General features: G+C 37.7%; 2 protein-coding genes across 2 annotated transcripts; one reads left to right on the top strand and one right to left on the bottom strand.

The window, feature by feature from the left end:
• Positions 1-3,586: 3,586 nt before the first annotated feature.
• On the bottom strand, positions 3,587-9,642 carry lmo4a (LIM domain only 4a). Its single transcript, XM_033989738.2, has 5 exons — positions 9,403-9,642; positions 5,965-6,212; positions 4,866-4,962; positions 4,636-4,794; positions 3,587-4,203 (listed from the first exon to the last, which is right to left on the bottom strand). Exons 2-5 carry the CDS (start codon positions 6,204-6,206, stop codon positions 4,195-4,197), a joined length of 507 nt encoding a protein of 168 aa, XP_033845629.1. The 5' UTR covers positions 6,207-6,212; positions 9,403-9,642; the 3' UTR covers positions 3,587-4,194.
• A 1,055-nt stretch (positions 9,643-10,697) lies between these two features.
• lrsam1 (leucine rich repeat and sterile alpha motif containing 1) lies at positions 10,698-17,654 on the top strand. Its single transcript, XM_033988954.2, has 25 exons — positions 10,698-10,901; positions 11,324-11,431; positions 11,522-11,578; positions 11,923-11,967; positions 12,050-12,127; positions 12,209-12,277; positions 12,356-12,440; positions 12,528-12,649; positions 12,722-12,812; positions 12,884-12,993; positions 13,079-13,108; positions 13,197-13,319; positions 13,403-13,542; positions 13,610-13,654; positions 14,247-14,317; positions 14,460-14,559; positions 14,644-14,731; positions 14,815-14,889; positions 15,131-15,211; positions 15,674-15,769; positions 15,873-15,971; positions 16,053-16,184; positions 16,265-16,331; positions 16,504-16,697; positions 16,814-17,654. Exons 2-25 carry the CDS (start codon positions 11,360-11,362, stop codon positions 16,934-16,936), a joined length of 2,193 nt encoding a protein of 730 aa, XP_033844845.1. The 5' UTR covers positions 10,698-10,901; positions 11,324-11,359; the 3' UTR covers positions 16,937-17,654.
• Positions 17,655-18,097: the final 443 nt, after the last annotated feature.

Raw genomic sequence — 18,097 nt, 5'->3', positions numbered from 1 at the left:
TTCATTTACAGGTTTAATTAGATGGATGGAGCCCTTGCCGTTATTAAAACAGGGAAGCAGTGAATGTTGCCAGCGCTACAGGACTTTTTAATTACAACTTCACATCCCCACTTGCTGACGTCTGGGGAACCATTTAATTAAAATCCTCATTATTTTACTTTTAATTAGTTCCCCCCTTTTTTGTTTCCTTGCACCATATGGCAGTGTTCCGTGGTCAAATCAGCCTAATTGAGATAATTAACTTGATCAGTTTAATTATTCAAAGTACTCTGATTGGAGGAAATTACTACCCATCCCCCGATCGCCTCATCAACAACCCTCTTTTTAATGGCAGCATCTTGCCCTTATATGTCCAAATACTAAATATACTTTACAAATTTGAGGTCATCATAACCACTTTTAACAAAAACCTGTGTCATGAAGTGGTGTAAAAAGTAAAACGAAAACTATTACTGCTAAGTGCCCTGCAACTAAGAACAGAGACCTGCATGTGCACTCAAAATTAAATTAGCTAACATAGTAAAAGTTGATGCAACAGTTAAGATTAAATAAATATAGTTTTATTTTGGAGAAAAGAAATAGATCAAGATTCAAACATACCTTTACTTGCTATGTTTGGATAAAGTCAAAGACAACTTAGGATTTATGAGGCAAGACATCTTAAAGGCACTCACATGAGTCACTCATTTATGTTGCCAGAAACCAAATTTCAGTTGTGATTTGAGTTGTGATTTTTCTAAGAGTGCAGGCTACATACCATACCTTTAAAGTCAGCTCCTATACTTCAGTTTTAGTGATAAGGCCAACTCTTTGTGTTCTTTTCCTCTCCTTATGGTTTTCATATGTATTCATCAGTATTGAGGTCTGACTGTTATTTGTTGTCCACTCTTTGATAGATGCTCAGTCTTTATAGTGTCAGGAAATCAATTATTTACTCTTTGCCTGTGATCTTGAAAAGCATAAGACAAATTCATTAACACATGCAAATTACTTTAACTGCAATTATCCTCGTATCTTGATCAGGAGAGAGGGGGGTCTTCCATTCTCCCGCCATGGGGCACATCTCATGCCACACTCAAACCAGAGCAGCCCCATCTGCATATCACTAATTAGCTTGATGTATTCAAGGGCCAATTAGCAGGAGTAGATGAAAAGTTTTTAATGTTTGACTTACAATTGGCCTTATACTTATGCTCTTCACTGCGTCAAAGATGACTCATTCTGGGAAATTATCCAAAAGTTTTGATGACCTGGAAAATATGTATTAATCTCAAGGGATATTGATCCAATAAAAATGAGAAAGTCGTGAACGATTGCACCTCATTAGCTGCATGAGAATAAAGATTGTTGCTGCAGTGCCAAAGTAATGAGTTTATGTACAAACATATGCTGCATGTTGAATAAATCTGCATTCTTACTATTGCCCCTAATGATGTGTTATCACCAACAGACTTTTGTGAACTGACAAAAAGGAAGTTTTCTCTCAACCAGCCCTCCAGTACTGAATGTTTAATAGTAGCTCTGGGATCATTAAAAACTCCCTGTACTCAGTGCATTCAATCACTTGTGTAACACCTCCAGTACTGTTGTAATGACATGCCTCACAAAAATACTACACCAGACCGCACATAATAATACAACTTAATTATTTTTGTTTTTCTCACTGGTATGATGGACCTGCAGTACAGCCACCTTCTGTATTAAATATGTACATAATTAAAAATATTATATTTCAGTGTAGGTCAACATAAGCAATCAATAATGGGCTAATAGTTTACATTTGTCTAGCATTTTATGACTTTCCACTCCATACTCAGTGGTTTATTTGTAGCCACAGTTGCCCTCGGGTAATGACCAAAGCAAAGCTGCCAATCTGCACCATCAGTCCCTCTAAACACCACTGATCATTCACACACATTCATACGCTGACATGGTGGTCTTGCCCAAGGACACAACAGCATGCACCCCAGAACTGCTGATCTTTATGAACCATACTAGATTTTCAGTTTTTATACCAAGTTTGGACACATTACATATTCACTTAAAAGTCATTATGTAGTGTTTTCATTAGACTTGGTGAAAGTTACCAAACACACAGAAGTTCATCTGATTATATGTGGTGAAATGTCAGCTGCAACACAGATGTCATGTGATAGATTAATGTAAGCCTTTGTTTTAGTTTTATTCATCTCAATTTCAAATATTACAGACCCACGTAGGACAGAGCTCCACCCAAATATAATGAACTCGTTTATCACTGTGGTGTAAAAACATACATTTAAAAGAAAGTGCAGCATATCAGAGTGAAGCAGGCCTCATTACTGCGGATAACAATTAGAAAACACAATAGTGATCTCACAGGGCTTGTTTCTGTCTGTGCTGCGCTCTGAGCCGGTGATGACTGAAAAACCAAAGGAATGTGCTCACCCGGCGTCATTATGAAAGAGCACTTTGAAACATTACCATTAAAAGCCTCATTGTTGCTGTGAATATGCGGCTAATTGGACTTACCCTGTGCGAGGAGCTGCTGAGTGCTCCAGCTCTCTGTTAATTTGAAAAGTCACAGCTGGCTACTCATGTGTGCCTCCTCTGCTCTCTCTGCCTGTGTGGTTACTTACTACTCATTTCTCCTCTGTAGAAAAAGCCACACAAACAATATGACCTCAAAGTCATACTAAAATTAGCCCTGGTCGAAATATGCGCCAAATGGGCATATGAGAAAACCTAATTTGAAGATGAGTTTCGTGCCAGAAAGCAATCACGACGCAAACACTGGAAAGTTTGCTTTAATTTGAACAGACAGAAGAAAGGAACAATGCTGTCTTTCGCTGTACTTTCCTATGACACACGGCTGCCTGCTCAGTCCGTGCCCACAGGAACAGGCTCCCTCCTCCTTAATTACCAGCTCACCAGATTAGGGCTCATTAGGCTGCAGCGCCGGAGTGCAAGGCCTCCAGCGCATCCCTCTTTAATTGCTTCTGTAATGGTCTCGACTCGGGCCTTTGAAATCCCATTCCTGTGGGTAATCAGCCATGTTTGTCTGGGAACCACAAGTGTTTCTTATATATTCACTCCTTCTTCTCCAGGAGTGCCTATCAAACTCACTGTAGCTTTAACCAAGTGACCCCCGTAATCACATGAGCAAATGATTAAGGGTTCAGCTGACTGGCCCCTCCACATGCAGTTCAAAGACAAGGGATTCCACTACAACTATTCATATTCAAATTAGAAATCTACAGTGTGTGTGAAATGTCGTCTTTCAAAACTGTCCATAGCATACTTAAGATGAAACCACACCTAAGCATGGCAAAATTCCTGTATAAAAATCTAAACAAATAAATTGTGAATACAGAGTGCCAATGGAAAAACATTCATGAATTCAAGCTATTGTAAAGTGGCAGTCCATTTGTTTGCTTTGCCTACAATATAAATTACATTATCAGTCTGAGACATGATCTGGCTAACAACAAATGATTTGTTTTGACTAGGGCTGCACAATACATAATTCAAAAATATTGATAATCACAAAACTGGTAACACAATAATGGTTACTGTAATAAAATAAATACACTGCAATAACACAAAGTTCTTCATATGACAGTAATTACTAATGATTTTCCTTTATAAGTCCAACTATCCTTGTTTTGGCTTTTTTCAGCTTCTGTCAAGTTTTTATTGCACATTTGACTAGTAAATTGTACATTTTTGTTTTAATTTAACAGAACTTTTGTCCAAAAAAAGTATTATTAAGTATTGCAATAATACTGTTATCACAATATAAAACATAGGCTGGTTATTGTATATCGGATATTTATCGTGCATCCCTAGTTTTGACAAATATTAACCACAGACCCATGCAAAATGAAAACAACATCACATTGACACTATATGATACATGTTGTTTGAAATTTGAACCAAAACCCACCTCAGAAAATAACAGTCTTTTGAGTTGTGTTGTAGATCCATTTTAAGCAATAGTGTATATTGCCATTTTAACACCAGTCCTTTGGAAGAAGGACTCACACTCAGTTTCTGCATCAATAGTTCATCCTTCACATCTCAAGTTCCCCCGGACATAATTTACCTCAGTCTTTAGATATTTCTTGAAGGGGCACAAATTTACAACAGTGTCCAGAGAGGGCAGTGCGGGTTCAAATAGGAGCTAAAGGCACATTTGGTTTTTGATCCACAACTTCAGCAGACCTGTAACAGAAGTAAGGGTGGGCAATGTTGACAAAATTAATAACTCAATATATTTTTATTATTATGCATAAGTTTGATAATGCTCAGACCTTATTTAAACAATGGTGCTAAAATGTATCTGTAAATGCTTTGGTTGATGTTCAAGTTTAGCACCTAAACGTAAACGGACCATAAAATGAACTACATAATTACAGAAATAAATTTTGCTTTCTTCCCTTTTACACAAGATGTTTCAGTTTCTTTTTGAGGACATTTTTAATTGTTTTAAGTAAAGACAACATACTCAATATCCCTGCATATTATTTGATATACCTCTGACGTCTAAACCAAAGGAAACATGTGTTAGACTTAGTCCTCTTACATAAATCCAGCTATGTTTGTCTAATGAAATATGACATATAAATAAACGATTAATAAATTATTGTTATTAACCTTCTGGTCGGACATCATGTTGTTTGGCTGAATTGGAGTCGAGTGTCCAGTCATTATCCCTCCTCCAGGCCGGTCGTGTTCACAGAATATTGTGCCATTTATGTAGTGAAAGCGGTCTCCAGGGACGAGGCGGTTCCTACAGGTTGCACAAGTGAAGCACTGAAAGAAACAGGAATATTTAAAACCACACTAATGGCAGTCTGATGTGCTGTGAGTTATAAGTGCCTTACTTTAAGGTGGTAGACGTTGCCTTGTGCTCTCATCACCATCTCACTGGCGGGAATAGATTGTCCACAAGCACTGCAGGCTCCACTGTGTCCATACAGTCTGAGGAATATTTAAAATGTTTATATATATATATATATATATATATATATATATATATATATATATATATATATATATATATATATATATATATATATATATATATATATATATATATATATATATATTCCCATATGCATGAACAAAATGACAAATGATGATTTCCCAACATTCCCCAACATTTTACTGAGGCAATTGATATTTTTCTACTATGCAAGAACAAGATTTTACTGTTGTCAAGAGTATGTTAAGACCATTCACAACAAACCTTATCTGAGCAGATTAGCAGTGACCTAGTGTCTCAAGGTTGTGTGCATTATTTACATGGGGTTAGTCTGACTGCTCAGGCAAAGTGATACGATGCTTTTAACAATTAGATGTAATGACCAGCACATTACTTAGCCTCCTCACAGCAGCAGTGAGTCCACATTAATTAGAGTGTGCACATGTCTGTACCTGACCTGGAGCAGCTTTAAGATTTAATAGAAAGCCTCTGTCATCATTACAGGCTCTTGTGCAACTGATGCTGTGTGACACTTAACTCAGACAGAGTGCTCTCCTGCTCTCCCTGTGTCTCTCAATGACTGCACACACTAATGAATTTTTTATCTTAATCCAAACAGTCATTTAATGAGCACGCCTGAGAGGATCCCTGTTCTCTTTAATTAACCCACACACTCTCCTCCCCAGGCTCACTTACATCTCATCCTGCTGCTGCAGCAAAAAGGGTGACAACCTGAGGCCTTGAACTGTGGCTACGGGTGCCCTGCGGAGGACTCTTCCTGTCAGGCTGGACACTAAAGTAACTTTAAATATGTGGAGATGGTGTAAGCTAGAATTTTGAAAACATGTGACAATACTTGTTCAATGATTCATATGGTTCATTGTCAATAAGAATACTGAATCTCATCAGTAATTATACCTGATTATATACGATTTGAAGTTGTATTTTGGGTTGTCATTTTAAAATCTGCATACTCATAGGCTAAGCTTGAGTGTCACCTGATGTAGTCATTCTTGCAGAGGATCATGCCTCCTTTGCTGTAGCAGGTGCTGCTGTACTCTCCCAGCTGGGCCTGGCAGCAGGAGCACTTGAGACAGCGCGTGTGCCAGTACCGCTCCATCGAAAAGAGCAGGAACCTGTCCGAGATGCGACCTCCACATCCAGCACACGACCTGCAGGCTGCCCCACTGCCACTGCCCATCATTGCCACCGTGGGCATCTCCACACGGCTGTTTACCATAGCAACCTGCACATATAGAAACTCTAGTTGAACAATTACAATAATTAACAACAGTATAGTGTATCTTGTAATGGTAGAAGAGGTTGTCCTTAGAAACCTTTATAACCACTCCTGGACAAAGCAGGGTTTACATGGGCAACTTTGTTTTTTTAATAATTATAGGAACAATTTATTGTATCTGTACATGGCATTGAACTGCACTATGGGTGAAGTGACACAACAAGTATATGTGAAGTGAAGGAGTCAAACTGGTAACCCTCAGTTCATGAGCTAATGCTGCACCACTGTTGCCCAAATTGTCACTGGCAGACAATAATCATAAATAATTCCTGTAGCCCCTTTGAACAACACCAAATACACACACACACACACACACACACACACACACACACACCCACACACACACACATCAAATGGGTTTCAGCATCCTATGTACCTTTTTCCTATTCAAAAGATTAAATATTTTGTTTTAAATTGTAAATAATTTTATAATTTTATTATTTATTATTAAAATGTATGTATCATTCTGAAACCCATGAAGATGTACAGTGGATGATGGGTCTTGTCCAAGGACACAATGACAGTATACACACTAGAGCCACTGCTGCCCACTGTGGCACTTGGTATTCCCAGTGGTGTCTGATCCTCGCACTAACCAGGCCTAACCCTGCTTAGCTACTGAGCTCAGACGAGATTTGGCATTCTCAAGGTGGTATGAGAATACAGATCATATCTGTGATAAGTCTCTAAAAAGCTCAAAACTTAAAACAGGAAGGCTGTTAATAATGAATAATAAAGCAACTTGTCTTTATGTACTGTTATAGCATGTATATTATTTCTGAGTAGGAAGCATGCGGTAAGAATGACCTAACCACTGGAAACATTCTAAATATTTATGTTGATCTTAAATATGTTCCAGCTTTTCCAAGTACATTTAAATACATAGCCATGTTGTCAGTGTGGCTGTCAGAACCAATGGATTGGCTCTGGTCTGAGGCAGAACACTGTTCACCTTTGAAACATGAATACCTCCGGAGGAAATCAAATGTGCATAATATTAACCCACTCTCATAAAAGGACTGCTGTTTAACACCCAACAGGCTTAAACTTAGTCCAAACCAAACAAAACCACACACACAGACTCTTTCAAGTCGATGTCCTAACTCGATAACATGTCCCACGAGGACGCTCTTTGAAGCCGTTTACTCCTCTAAACACATAAAGACTCATCTGTTTCTGAAGCCCACATAATATAATGGATTCAGATGGAACCAAAACCCAAATGTGAATCTAGTTAAAGTTAAATGTACATTTGACAACTCTTATAATAGTGGAAACTGCTCCTCCTGTACAGCTTTCAGTGTGTGTGTCTTTCCTTTACAAAAGTGAACTTATTTTGTGCACAGCTGGAAATAGTATTGCATTTGAGTACATTGTGTGTGTGTTTGTGTGTGTGCGCTGTGAGTCAGCAGCACAGTCTCTTCAGCCTCTCACATGATTTATAATTAGCGCCAACAACAACATAAAATAATTGCAGGGGTAGATTTCATTTTCTAAATGAGCAACAGCAGCACAATTTGTCCTCCAGAGCGTCTCATTTCAGCAAGGGCATGTTGGGCTTTACGACTACCCTTCCCACAAGATTATTTGAGATTGCAGCAGCTGGTCCTCTGCAGTGAGGCAGGCTGCCCTCAATACCCTCATTTTGTGGAGTAGACACCTGGCTCTAATCAGCCACAGGAATACCATGTTAAGAAGCTCTAGGCTACATTAAACCAGCAGCAACCACATGCACTGGGACCCACCAAGCCCATTAGCGCGGGCCTATTCAGCCACGCAATGGTCTTTCACACAGACTATTTACCAAACTCACTAACACATTTTGTTGTTGGTCTAAAAACAAATGGGTTTAAGGGACTTTTCAATGACAACTTTATGAATGGAGTCCTGTCTGGTTATATGTTATTTAAAGAATAGCTGCACTAAAACAGTAGCTCACAACCTTTTTCCCTCAAAGACCTAGCAGTTGCAATCCAAACATCCCTGCCCTGACCTAACAAACTAGTCTTATATTTTCATGTTTCATGAATATAATGTTTGTAATAACAGACTTACTGACACCACTTAAAACCAATACTTAAATAAACATGCAATATGTCAATATAATAAACAGAAACAACTGACTGTTTTGACTTGATGCATATCAGGCACTAGCTCGATAAAAATACAAGTTCGTAGGCTGACTGACTTCCCTTTGTCATGACCAATGAAATAAGATGTCATTATTCAATGGCACATTTTTACTACTACTTTACTATGCCTTTTACTACTATAATGAATCAATTTAAAGCTTATTATATTCCATGTTATTATTTAGTATTTGTTATTTACTTCTTCATGTCAGGTCTTGGGACAGGTGTATATAAAGTGTATATTTTGCAGTCAAAAGCTGTTTAACACTTAAACTTTTATTATCCCCTGCCATACCTGACACAAACCTAAACGACCTCTGACACAACTGTGGACAGATTAAATTAAATTCCTCACCTTAATTATATTCAGCTTCAACTACTGAAGCCCAAACTACAACCACAAATAAAACCAAATTGAATCATGTATTCTAGTTTGCTTTAAGTGCCCAAACAAATATAGGCTACATAAACAGCACCTAGTTCCCCATCACAATGATGAAGCTCTAAACAATAATCAATGAAAAAGAACACAGTGCAGTACAATACACAGTTCAGAGCCTAACAGAGCTAATAACGCCCCATTAAACAGAGCTAATAACGCCTCATTTCTAGAATATTGTCAGAGATCTGACTAAAGACCAACTGTGCACAACTGCACCTGTTCATCCTTTAACAAAAAGGCAGCAGCTTCACAGAGGGACAGTTTGTGGGGTCACATCAGGCCATAACACACGAGTTCACAAAGCAGAAAAAAGCATCTAATTAAAAATTAAACATAAATTGTTATTGTATTTGTTAAGATGCGTGGAGAAAAATGAGAAATTCCTTGTAAAAAAAGCAAACTTAGCCTAAAGCCTGTAGTAGAAAATAATGGCTGCATGGCTTTGTTAGAAAACCGAGAGGGAAAAAGTTATAATACAACATGAAAACTCCTGGAGCTTATCAAACATACGGCCGTCCTTGGGAGTGAGTAACTTGTGTACCATAAGTAGGATTGAACAAACCTTTTATAGGAGAGAACGATGTTAAAACGTTGCGTTCACGTGCTTCTTTTATCCTCGGAAAACACCCAAAAAAGTGTCTCACCAGGAAACCCAAAGTTTTGTGTCGCTGCGTCTTTGCCCTCGGATCTGTTCTCGTCTTCCATTTACGTGTCCGCTTTGATCACTCGCCCACTTTTATCAGAGAGAGAAACACTGCGCCTCTGCCTCCCTCTGATCTCACTCTGTGCTGCGTTTAAGAGCGCTCTGAGTTTGACTGAAAAATGTATGCAAACGTGACGTCAGGAGAGGGCGTGGCCTGATCTCATCCTGCCCTCCTGCAATCATAGAAATATAATATTTTATACAAGTCCACTTCAAACTATAAGACATTTTGTGAGAAATAAACTAAATAAATAAATAAATACATAAAAAAAGATGGTTTATATATATATATGTGTGTGTGTGTGTATATATATATATATATATATATATATATATATATATATATATATATATATATATATATATATATATATATATATATATATATATATATATATATATATATATATATATATATATATATATATATATATATATACACACGTACACACAACTTATTATTACAGATATATAGATATCCAGACGCAAGGAAAAAAAGGAGATGAGTCCATATAATCTGAATATTAAATTCCTAGTTGAGCGTTGATACCATTTTGTTCAAATGTTGTTGATTAGAGCACAGCGACCTCTGGTGTACAACCTTGCACAGTATATTGCATTAACTTAAGTCAGACTGTTTGTGAAATAAAACAAGCAGTCAAAACACTAGTCATTGTATCTATTAAAAGACACTTTTTCCCCAAGATACAAGTGTTTTTGTGTAATATGTTTTTTTTGTTTTTTTTTATGGGCACAAGTAACTAAACTGTGAGAAACCTAAAACTATTTTTATTCTATTGATAATAGCCTATAACAGTAATTACACCGTGAGAATGATTCATAATAGCCTATTTGACATTTGTTTTACTCAATAGTGTGTGAGGCAGAACAGACGTATTAAATACACTTCATCAGACCTTTCTATGGGCAGGGATGGGACTTTGAAAATGTATTTGGTTACAAAGTACGGACAATCTGCATTAAAACGTCTGTTATAACATTTTCAGATACATGGTACAATCAAATACAGCATTGTGAACATTTCAAAACTAAATATTATATCTCAAAATGGCATCATATAACAGGAAGTGAAGCCCACGAATTGGCAGTGGACGCACCAGAGAATTTACACAGTGCACTTTGCCCTGGAGGCTGTGCGATGTCTGTCCAGTAGAGGGCGACAGCGAGTGTCTACGGGGGCAAATGTCCTGCTAAAAGTGAGAATAAGACAGGGGCATTTGTTATGATTTTTAACACAATCACGAAAGAGGAGTGACCCGTGAAAAACGGAGACAGTTTTGTTGATCTTGATTTTTTATTTCGTCTCCTTTTACTTCGACTGTTACGTGGCTGTCTTGGTAAATAGTCTGTTTTTAATCGTACTGTGTTTTAACAAATATGTTTTACCAACGTTAACAATCGTACAGTGTAAAGAGCTTACATTGTCTTTGGGGTGTATTTGATGGACTGTATTAACATTAGCAGTGTTGACATCCAGTGGTTTGGACATAAGTTTGTGCCACAGGCTGTGCTCTCACAAAACAAGCTAACGCCAACATAGCATTGTGGTTTAATTCAGACATAAAGGTTTTGTTTTAGTCGTGTAAGCCCAGAGAGAGTATGTAATTTAACTATTTAACTCAAATAGTGTTTTAGGTAATGTATTGTTTTGTAAAGTTGTAAAGCATCGCTGGTGGTGTTTCAGCCTAGCATCCTAAGCTATCTGCTATGTCATTTACGGGAATAACTACCCCTCCCACCTCTTCTCCATCTATTCCAGCTCTGATACCAGCACTGAGGGCCATCACCAGTCAAGATGCCACTGTTCTTTAGGAAGAAGAAGCCCAGCGAGGACGCCAAAAAGAGATTAGAGTATCTGCTGTGTCGGGTGAGAAAAAAAACATATACAAAATACATAAAAGAAAATGGAAAAAAATGCATACAATCATTAACTCATTTTTATTTGTTTCCTTTTCAGTCCAAGGAACCAGGTGCTGATGACATCTTAGACATATCTTCTTGTGAGCTTTCAGAGGTTGGTAATGAATATAAAACCTAATTTGTTTGTGTGTGTAAAACTAGTTTAATAATAGTATTATTCATTGTTTTGTATTGATAATGAGATTGAATGAGTCAAAGTTCAGTCTCACACTGGATTTTATACTTAAAAGTATAGAGTAAGATAAAAGTATAATGTATAATTCAGTAGTAAATTGAATGATTGAAAGAAACTTCATAAAAAATTGGTCTTTCTGGACATCTCAATTTTTTTTTCATATTTAGTGATGTTTTTTAGGCTCATTGCTCATTTTTGTTTGATTTACTTGGGGTTCCTGCAGTCGTATTCATTTATTCAATCTATAAACCATTTTGTCACAGATTCCTTCCTGTGTTTTTTCGAATTGTAAACACTTTCAGAAAAAGGTAAGCTATAAGAATGTATATTTAATGAAAAATAAAAATGAATATATGTAGATTTCTGAAGTGTGCTGTTGTTTTGTTATAGGTCTTGATAGTTCACAGCAACGAAATAAAGTCTTTGGTTCCAAAAGGTTGCGACCTCACTAATTTAGCCACTCTTAAGGTAAAGAGCTTTAGACATTGTTCAAGTTTCTTTATATTATGGATTTCTTCATTTATTACCATGTGTATAATGTCTTTTAAGGTATTGGACCTGCATGAAAATAGACTTGCATCACTCCCTGATGACATTGGAAAACTAACATCTTTGCAGGTAAACCTTGAGTTTGTCTGTGTCCTATGGGTTATAAATGTGCTCAGCTTTCAAACTATGCTTTTTGTGCATTTTTAGATCCTAAATCTTGAAAAGAACCAATTAAGGATGCTGCCAGACTCGATTGGGGAGTTACGGTTTCTGCAGACGCTAAATTTGAAGGGTAAAAGGTTTAACTTGAGTTCAGACAGAACCAAATTGCAGGAGTTAACATTATGTATATTATATGTGTATTATTATTTTTAAACAGGTAATTATCTCAGTGAACTACCCTCCTCAGTGGGTTCTCTGAGCAGCCTCCGCACTTTGGATGTGAGCGATAATCATGTCACTCGACTGCCCAAAACTGTAGCCCTCATACGAACTTTGGAGGTTAGTATTTCACAAATCCTGACATTTTCACTTTTATATTTGACTATAGCCTTATTTAGTATTTTTTGGCAGAGCTTTACTCTTGATGCTGCTAAGATGATTTACCCACCTGACCCTGTGTGCAGAGAGGGAACAGAGTGCATTCAGCGCTTCCTCTGCTCTGGTAATGCTTTACTATGATTTCTGTATCCATTAGAAAAAAGCATTGAGACCAATAAAGTTTAATTCTAACAGAGCTGGGAGAGGAGTACTGCCCCCCTTCTCAGTACCTCCTACCAGTGTTGGAGAATGACTCTGTCAGAGACAATACAGACTGTTTGGATGGGCAAGAGGAGGCCTGGCAGGTGTGTTATTTTACAATAAATTTGACCCAACCTATTGGTGATGTTAGATGTCTGAAATGTTATGTTCCCTTTCTTTTTATTGCAGGCCAAATTTAGCGATTATGAGAAGAGAAAGGCAAGTAAATCCATGAACATACAGTGTGATCTGAAGCCTTTGTTTGTTGTGACTCCACAAGACATTAACTGATTACTGTTCGGACCAGGAGCAAAAGCACCAGGAAAGGCTGGCCTTTGAGCAGCATTTGGAGGAAAAACACAAGGAGCACACTCAGCTTTTATTACTGAACAATTCTCTCAAAGAAAACATTCTCAACTCAGTACGGCAGGTACACAAATGGAGTGTGAAATGCAGTCCTTTTTAATGTTAAAGAGGTAAATCTAGCTAATGACTCTGTTCTGTGTTATTTAGGAGCAGGAGAAAATCGATGAAGGCCTCACTCAGCAGCAGAGGGCTCAGGAGGCAGAGCGACTTCTGGTGTTGGAAAAGGTTCGACAAGCTGAGGATGACATCACCAGCCGCATTGACAACATGCTCACAGACAACACTCGGTGAGACATTTCATTTGTTTTTACATTGGGTTTTTAGATTTTTTACATTTCCACTGTATGTGTGCAGACAAAAGAAGAGTGCTGAGTTTCTCCAAGCCTTAGAAGAGGATCGGTGAGTGGAGATGTTATTTATATAAACCTAAAACCTTTTAGCCCATAATAATGATGTATGAGAGCACTCTGATCGTTATTTCTATTTCATGTCCATTACTGTGGCTGAATAGTTGTGAAGCGCCTTCTAGTGGAAAACTGAAGCTATACTGAAGCTGTATTGAGTGTATTTGTCTGTACTATCACCATGTGTACTAGATGCTAAGAAAATGGTTTCCTCTGTCTTGCCAGTTAGTGTGTTCTTTGCCAGGGATTTGAGAGGTGTCATGGTCAAGTTTGCTTTTGCTCTCGTTTCTGAATATGTTGATGGAAACCAAGGAAGAGAAACATAATGCATTTCTGGCTCCTCTCTGGCTTTAATACAGACCTTCTCATCAACACATGTCATTGTGGGAGTTTTCTATTAACACCTCTATAACTTAAAACTCATGGGAAATGTTTTTATTTTTAATAGATTAGATATCTGGGGACACAGGAAGTTTATGTTTCTGAAATATTTTATAGGATACCTACATTCACTACTTGTTTATTTTGACAGTGGTGATGAAGAGGTGATGTTGGCATATGTAATCTTGCAATACAATTTCTTGCAGGATTCGTATGGAACATCTTACTGCTATCACACAGGAGGAAGCCAATTCATTGAGGAAGAGGGAGGTGGCAGGTTAGCTTTGAACTATGATTTTAACAGTTTTGTTTTTAGTACTACTCAACATTTTTGCATCAAGAGTCACGTACATTATTATTAGTTTCTTATATATTTGCTTAAAATCTGTCTAATAAGTTGACTCTTACATGTGTTTTAGCGGCTATGCAGAAGATGCTTTCAGACAGCTGTGCCGTGCGTCTCCTGCAAAAAGAAAGTGACTATCGGAGGCAGAATCTTGTCTCTGAGGCTTATAGGAGGTAAAATGTGCTCTACAAAAAGAGACAAAAGAAAAAATGACAAGCAAAATTGATGACAACTTACACAAACTCCATTTTTCTTAGTATGGAGACGATGGATCGAAAGTTTGACAAAATGCTCTCCCTGCAAGTTTTGGACAAATCTAAAGCCATTGCACAGATATTGCAAGAGGTACAGGCTAATTCTTGTTATAAGCCAGACATTTTTTAGTTAGTTTGATCACATATATCTTGTATTGTAAATTGTTCATACAGGAAGAGATGCAAAAAGCCGCATTTCAAGCCCTACAGTTGCAAAAGGACAGCGTACATGGCTACATACGTAACCAGGTTAGTGCAGTTAAATTGTGTAATCTCTCATTCATCCAGGAGTGCTCCATAAATTGATTACTCATATGGCTCTAATGTCCTGTTTTTAGGCAGCCATTTTTGTTTTGTTTGTGTGATTGTTTTTTTTGCCTTTACTAATTATCATTTTGCTCCTAAAAACAACATTTTGCCATGGCCTACCTGCCTTCCACTTCCCTGCTACTTGCCTGCCTCATAATGGCTGTATCTCCACTGTCCCCAGATCAACCTCATCGAGGCAGAGTTAATGCAGCTGACTAAACTGGAGGTTAAAAGGCGTAATCTGGATGCTGAAAATTTACAGGTTGGTGTCATTGCCCTTTTATTTGCCTCCCCTCTGTTTTGCATTTATTTTATTTCCATGCCATTGCTTTTGATCAAAATATAAAGGAATTGACTAAGGCCCTTTCCAAAACCAGTTCCTCTACGCTCTAACCACTTCCACTAAACTCTAAATGAAGGCTGCTTTGCAGCTGAGCAAAGCTTGGCTTTCCGATGCATTCCTCTCGCTCTGACAGAAAATGGCTATAATATGTTTTTTATTTACATATTATACATAACTAAGGCAAGTAAAATGTTATTATAATACTGGGTAGATTAGCACTAATAATATTTGTCAAATATCCTAATCTTGCAAGAAAGGTATTTTCTAGAGACGCACAAATAAGCAGAACATAAAATTGAGTGTCAGTACTTAAGACAAACCAAGAGTTTTATAACTGCTATATATAACTGTATAACTTTTATGTTGTTGTGATTTGTGCAGGAGGTCTTAGTGCAGCAGCGTGAAGCTCTTGGTGACTTACTACAGCAACTTCTTAAACAAAAAGACCAAAGAGAGCAGGAGCTGCGCCAGATTCTGGTAAGAATACACTCATGTAGTTTTTGTTAGTCTCTGTGCAACTGTATTTTCAGACCAACCATTTCAGTTTTCATCACTGAAGATGATTTATTATGAATTTTAGATTGAGCTTGATCAGAAATCCGAGTCCAGTCAGCAGAACTATTGGATGATTCAGTATCAGCGACTTCTAGATGCCAAGCCTATATCTCTTCGGATGCAGGTACAGAGCACAAGAGCACATGATCATCAAACAGGAACAGTGATATTTTCATAAAATTGTTTTTATATATTTTTATTACAGGAAGCTGGGGTGGAGATAGAGCTTGTGAATCTCTTATGCAGACTGTCAGTTCAACATTATCTGCCGATTCTGGCTCATCATCGGATAACAACTAAGGCCCTTCGAGAAATGACCCCTGCTGACCTCAAGAAGGTGTTTTTACCTCCGTCGCATACATTTACCAAAAATAATACCACAATGAAAAAATGTTACCTTTCCTTTTTCTGTTTTAGCTTGGTATTAATGAGGTGGGCACTCAGAAAGCTCTTTTAAAATGGGCTCAAGAAAGCGCGCCTCAAGGTACACAACAAACTAACTCATAAATAACTTTTGAACAACAACATATTTAAACTACATGTCATATACTGTACTAGCAAAAAACAATAAGAACGATTATTTGACACAAAGTATTGAAGCCTTTACCTAAGTAGTTGATTCATGCTCAAAGTGTTTTCCTGTCACTCTCTCTCAGCCGCCTGTAAAGCAGATGAGGAAGAAGCAGGACCATCTGCTCCATCTCCGTCTCCCTCCCCTGTGCTCTCAAATAGATCCCCCATTCATTATCCCAGCCCACCTCTCACCCCGGGCACCCCCGTCACCCCCTCTGCCCCAAGCCCTGTGGATGGACCAGGGAGCTCTGAGTGTGTTGTCTGCATGGAAACTGGGGTAAGCTTTTATTACAGCCTCACCGTTTGCATCTATAATTTGAATACCATTGAAGTGCTGTTGGGCATACAGTATGTTGTATGTAAATTTAAAAAAGTTTTTTGTTTTTTTTCCAGTCGCAGGTCATCTTCCTCCCCTGTGGACATGTGTGCTGCTGTCAGGTGTGCAGTGACGCTCTTCAGAACTGCCCCATGTGTCGCGCCACTATTTCTCAGAGGATTCGTCTTTTCCATAGCTAAAACAGGACACACTCCTCTTCTCCCCTTTAGCTGGTCACTGCTGCTCTGAGCTAATTTGGCATAACGCCTACTTCAATATCACTGGCATCTATTCTTTTTTATTTGTAAGATATTTTAGAGCCTTTTTTAAATAACTCTGTTTTAGAAAATTCCTTCAATGAGTGCCTTTTCTTCAAGTCAGTTTTACTAGTGCTCACCAAAGTGATTGCAGTCGCTGCAACACTGCTGTTGTAAATGGAACACAATGATATTGTACCTGTTTGTTTTAAGCTTGCTGTTCCCAAAACTGCCATTGGTATAATATGGTTAATGTATATAATACATAAAGATCAGATAAATGTGCAATTGTATATTATGAATATATAAAATCATTTGCATTTCATATTCTTTATTGCATGTGTTTGTAAAATGTCATCTTATATGTTCTAACATTTACATGTGTAGGAGTTACAGCCATAAGAGAGAAATATACCAACAACATATAAACTCACCAATACCTTATTCGTGTTACAGTTTTTATCTTTCATATTTTCTGCTTCCATATTGTCTGTCATTTAACTGCATGTTTCAATCACTGTGTATATGTCAGCTAACACAAGTTAGTGGAATGATATGTGAAAGTGCTCTTAACTTAATTTAACTATAATATGCATAGGGTTATGACTGTACATGTGAGTCTTTTCAGTGTCATTAAACCACTATTAAATTCATAAGTCTGTGAAGTCGTTGTCTTTTCTGGAGTTTTTTGTTGCGCCTTGAATGCGTCATCACCGAATGAGCCAATCACAAGCCGCAGAGACGAGCTGCCGTAAAGTGTGACGGTGATGCCCTCACATCTTCACATAAATTACCCAAACACGAGTAAAACCCTTAATGTAGGCGCATTGAGAGATTAATCTTTATATATGGAACTACGAAGAAAAACAGGGTAAGTTATATTATCGTAACAGGCAGATGTTTACGGGCAGTCATGTCCTGTAGATCCATGGATGTAATACAGACTTCTGTCCACTTGACAGTCTGTTGTTTTGTCAAGACCCGGTTTCTAAACATATCCCAAAGCCATAATCATAACCCAAATTCCTCTTCTTAAACCCAATTCTAACCTTAACCTGATTAGGTTTGGGTTAAAATTGGCAAGTGCCAAAACGAGCATTCACT

This window comes from Periophthalmus magnuspinnatus, chromosome 23 (genome assembly GCF_009829125.3).
Source record: "Periophthalmus magnuspinnatus isolate fPerMag1 chromosome 23, fPerMag1.2.pri, whole genome shotgun sequence".
In the NCBI taxonomy this organism is placed as follows: domain Eukaryota; kingdom Metazoa; phylum Chordata; class Actinopteri; order Gobiiformes; family Gobiidae; genus Periophthalmus; species Periophthalmus magnuspinnatus.
The sequence above is the reverse complement of the archived record's forward strand: the minus strand, read 5'-3'. Positions and strand labels throughout refer to the sequence as shown.

Excerpts from the sequence above, each read along its gene's own strand:
- lmo4a (XM_033989738.2), bottom strand. The coding sequence starts at position 6,206 with ATGGTAAACAGCCGTGTGGAGATGCCCACGGTGGCAATGATGGGCAGT. Across the intron at positions 4,963-5,964 it reads TGCAAGAATGACTACATCAG|ACTGTATGGACACAGTGGAG; the intron begins GTGACACTCAAG and ends AATATTCCTCAG. Across the intron at positions 4,795-4,865 it reads GCAACGTCTACCACCTTAAA|TGCTTCACTTGTGCAACCTG; the intron begins GTAAGGCACTTA and ends TGTTTCTTTCAG.
- lrsam1 (XM_033988954.2), top strand. The coding sequence starts at position 11,360 with ATGCCACTGTTCTTTAGGAAGAAGAAGCCCAGCGAGGACGCCAAAAAG. Across the intron at positions 11,968-12,049 it reads GTAAACACTTTCAGAAAAAG|GTCTTGATAGTTCACAGCAA; the intron begins GTAAGCTATAAG and ends GTTTTGTTATAG. Across the intron at positions 15,972-16,052 it reads CTATATCTCTTCGGATGCAG|GAAGCTGGGGTGGAGATAGA; the intron begins GTACAGAGCACA and ends TTTTTATTACAG.